This window comes from Sceloporus occidentalis, unplaced genomic scaffold (assembly GCF_023333645.1).
Source record: "Sceloporus occidentalis isolate IW3139 unplaced genomic scaffold, rSceOcc1.0.p SCAF_29, whole genome shotgun sequence".
In the NCBI taxonomy this organism is placed as follows: Eukaryota; Metazoa; Chordata; class Lepidosauria; order Squamata; family Phrynosomatidae; genus Sceloporus; species Sceloporus occidentalis.
In genome coordinates this window covers 902,959-906,453 of record NW_028317009.1, presented here as the reverse complement: position 1 = coordinate 906,453, position 3,495 = coordinate 902,959, and the positions used below count along the sequence as shown (strand labels likewise).

Below are 3,495 nucleotides of genomic sequence, written 5' to 3'. Positions count from 1 at the left end.
ATGGAAGCAACGCTTGGTCACAGCTTGTGGCAGAGGCAGCATTATCTGATCAATTTGTCACCCTTCATCTCCCACCCTTACAAAGGCTAACTTGAGCCAATCAACAACTTAAAAAAGCTGGCAACAACTGCACGGGGAGGACTAATCATGCAAATCGGCATTTAGTAAGTTATTATGGGTTGTAAGGACTGGCAGCACTTAGGTCGGGCAGCAACACGCGCTACCTATGCGTCTAAAAAAATATGGCATGGCGGCAGCCCCGCTCTTTGGACAGATGTCTCCATCATGGCAGAAGCCATCTTGATCTCTTAAGCGCATCCCTACCCCGCCGGCATCTTACTATTTATGACCCCCTCTTTTGGGACATGCAGCTGTTACTTTGATTAGTTTAATATGTGGAGGAATAAAACAATACACAACAGGAAATTCCAGATGCAGAGCGAGGCCAGGCTTGTGGAGGTTTCATCCTTAACCGGAGGAGTATCCGCTCTAATTGTCTCATCATATTCACTAAGTGTAAAGGCTAAAGGGCCGGATCGTGGAGGTAGAGGTTGTTTCAATAGCCTTTCGTTTCCAGCCGATTACGTTAAAGGGACACGCATCTAACATTGTGCTTGTAGAGCAAGCAAACGTGTCGACAAAGGGATTGATTTACTAAACTGGATTGGCTGGGTAAACAATTTAAAAACATCATGTTTTCAGCCAGCTGCATATTAGTCACGTGTATGTGTTTTAGCCTTGCTTGCCAAATCTTCTTACAACAGGACTCTTTATTCTGTGGTTTTGTGGTAAAGAATGTAATGCCTGGGTTTTAATAACCTTAGGGACCATTGGCCTTATGAAAGTCTAGGAAAAAAAGGACTTTGTTAGAAAAAACATGACTTCATTAGCATTGGCATAAAGAATCGGCTCAGTGTGATGTTTGGGCACCCAGAATATGAAATGGTGAGCTACAGGTCTGCGGAAAGGGAGGTTTATTGCAACAGAATGAAGCTAAATAAAATTTTTGTTGCAAGGTTAACCTGAATTCCTACCTATAATGATCAAATTGAAATGTTTACTTTTTCCCAGGACTTTCCTTTTAACAATGCATTCCACAGGGACATCTCTACCTTTCGTGAAGGATTAATTTGCCACCGTTGCACCGTTAATGCCCAGTGAAGTTGGGGTCATCGCAGCTAGCCCACAAACTTAGAGTTTAGTAAACTGACCTAAGTGAACTGCTTGTTCCAACATTAAGAGATACTAAAAGCCTTAAGGGTCAGAAACCACTTTTAGTGAATACGTGTCCCACTGCCAGGGCGGAACTGGGGATTAAAATGACCCCCGGCGCGTTATCTGAAGGAGGGTGCATGGTCTCTTAAATTAACAGGCAATCGGTTAGTGTTGGGCAGCATTTTGCATGGAAATCTGCCATACAGTTTTCCAGGGGCACATAATCCAAGTTTTTTTATTGGAAAATGTCTGCAGGGCAAACTGTATTACGGACAGTTTTCTGGAACAAGTCAAAGACACGTGTATTGTGGGAATCCCTCAATGGACCATCTAGAGAGAAAAAAAAAATCGGTAAACTGTAATCTCTGTCCCAGACACTCGTAAAATTCACACTTTGATTTCGGAACCAGGACTGGAAAATCTACAGTCATTAAGCCCCTGAAAAATGCATTTGCCGCAGTCTCGGCTTTCTATAAAAAAAAACCCAGCATGAAAATGCATCTCCAAAGAAGCATTTGGGGGATTACGTGTTGAAATAAAAAATTACTGGAAAGGGGTGAATTTCCGCCAAATCTTCTGTGCCAAACTCAGCCCACTGGCTGTGATCTTGGAGAGGCTTAGTTAACCAGGAAAGGTTTCCAGATCCATGACAAGCAGAAAATACATCTCAGCTCTACTGCAATTAGGTCTCACATTTACCTCCCTTGGATTATCCTTTTGCTGTATGATGTACTGAGTCACCCCAGCGGGTTGGATACCTGTCAGCTAGTTAAAAGGTTAACTTTAACATAACTACAGATCATGAACCACAGGGTTCCACCCGCCAGATGCAAAAGTGATACTAATGTCATCTTACAAGTTCTAAAAATGCGAACTGATCCCGAGAAGTCTAGAATATTGTTGCAGAGGTAACATTGATATTCTTTTTCTTTTTGTTTTAGATGGGACTGCGCAAGTTCAAAGATAAAAGGAGAAAGTAGTCCCTGAAATGTTCTGGTAACCATGAGAATTCGGATGAAGGGCGATGTTCTCTGCACACTTTTCTTACTGACTGCTCTCTGCACTTTGCTCTATGGTCTTCTTAAACCAGGTGCAAAACAAGGAATTTCTCCCGGGAAACAAGCAAAGGCACTCAATGTCCAATCTGTCACCACGACTTCCAAGCGGTACTATAATACCAAACTAAGACCCGAAAAGACAAAGCTCCTATCCGATACTTATAATGTAGGCATGGACAGCGAAGAAGCTAAGGCCACCATTCAAGTTCCAATAACGCAGCCTCCCTTTGACTTTGACCAATACCTCAGGAGCAAGGACCACCGTAACTTCAGCATGCTAATTAACCAGCCCAACAAGTGTGCCAAACCCTCAGGAGATTCCTTCTTGCTTATCGCCGTGAAATCCATCGTGGAAGACTTTGACCGCCGTGAAAGTGTACGCAAAACCTGGGGAAAGGAAGGGATTATCAACGGGGTGCGGGTGAGGAGAGTCTTCCTTCTGGGGACCCCAAAGAATAGGACGCAAGTGTCCTTGTGGGAGTCCCTTATGCAACAGGAGAGTCATTATTACAAAGATATATTGCTATGGGATTTCCTTGATACCTTCTTTAATCTGACCTTGAAAGAGATTCACTTCCTGAATTGGGCACAAACATTTTGCAAAGATGTTAAGTTTGTCTTTAAAGGGGATGCTGATGTTTTTGTCAATGTGGAGAACTTGATTAATTTCTTGCAAGCCCAAAACTCCTCTGATGATCTGTTCGTTGGAGACATTATAAATCAAGCGAAACCCATAAGATCCAAGAAAAGCAAGTACTACATCCCAGAGACAATGTACGGGTTAGGAATGTATCCACCGTATGCAGGAGGCGGCGGATTCCTAATGTCAGGGGTCACTATGAAAAAGCTGTCAGAAGCCTGCAAGGAGGTAGAGCTCTTTCCCATAGATGATGTGTTTTTGGGAATGTGTTTGCAACGGATCAACCTTAAGCCTGTTCTACATGCAGGGTTTAAAACGTTTGGAATCCCGAAGCCCTCGGCTGCACCCAACCTACAGACTTTTGACCCCTGCTTCTACAGAGACCTGATGGTTGTCCACAGCTTGAAGGCAGCAGAGATCTGGCTAATGTGGAATCTCCTTCATAGTCAACAACCACCTTGTTCCCAGAAACAGAGAATAAAGAAACCCTTTCACTGGAAGAAGAAAAAGGCCAAACAAGTGTCAAAAGCTGTCACGACTGACCAGTGGCCAAGCAACCCACATGCGGAGAGCCAGAAATAG

General features: G+C 43.6%; 1 protein-coding gene across 1 annotated transcript; it reads left to right on the top strand.

Moving 5' to 3' along the window:
• Positions 1 to 2,445: 2,445 nt before the first annotated feature.
• LOC149299087 (UDP-GlcNAc:betaGal beta-1,3-N-acetylglucosaminyltransferase 9-like) lies at positions 2,446 to 3,495 on the top strand. The gene has a single exon (XM_089486579.1). The coding sequence runs from the start codon at positions 2,446 to 2,448 to the stop codon at positions 3,493 to 3,495; it is 1,050 nt and encodes a 349-aa protein (XP_089342705.1).

What these genes read in the sequence shown, in the direction of transcription:
- LOC149299087 (XM_089486579.1), top strand. Translation starts at nt 2,446, where the DNA reads ATGGACAGCGAAGAAGCTAAGGCCACCATTCAAGTTCCAATAACGCAG.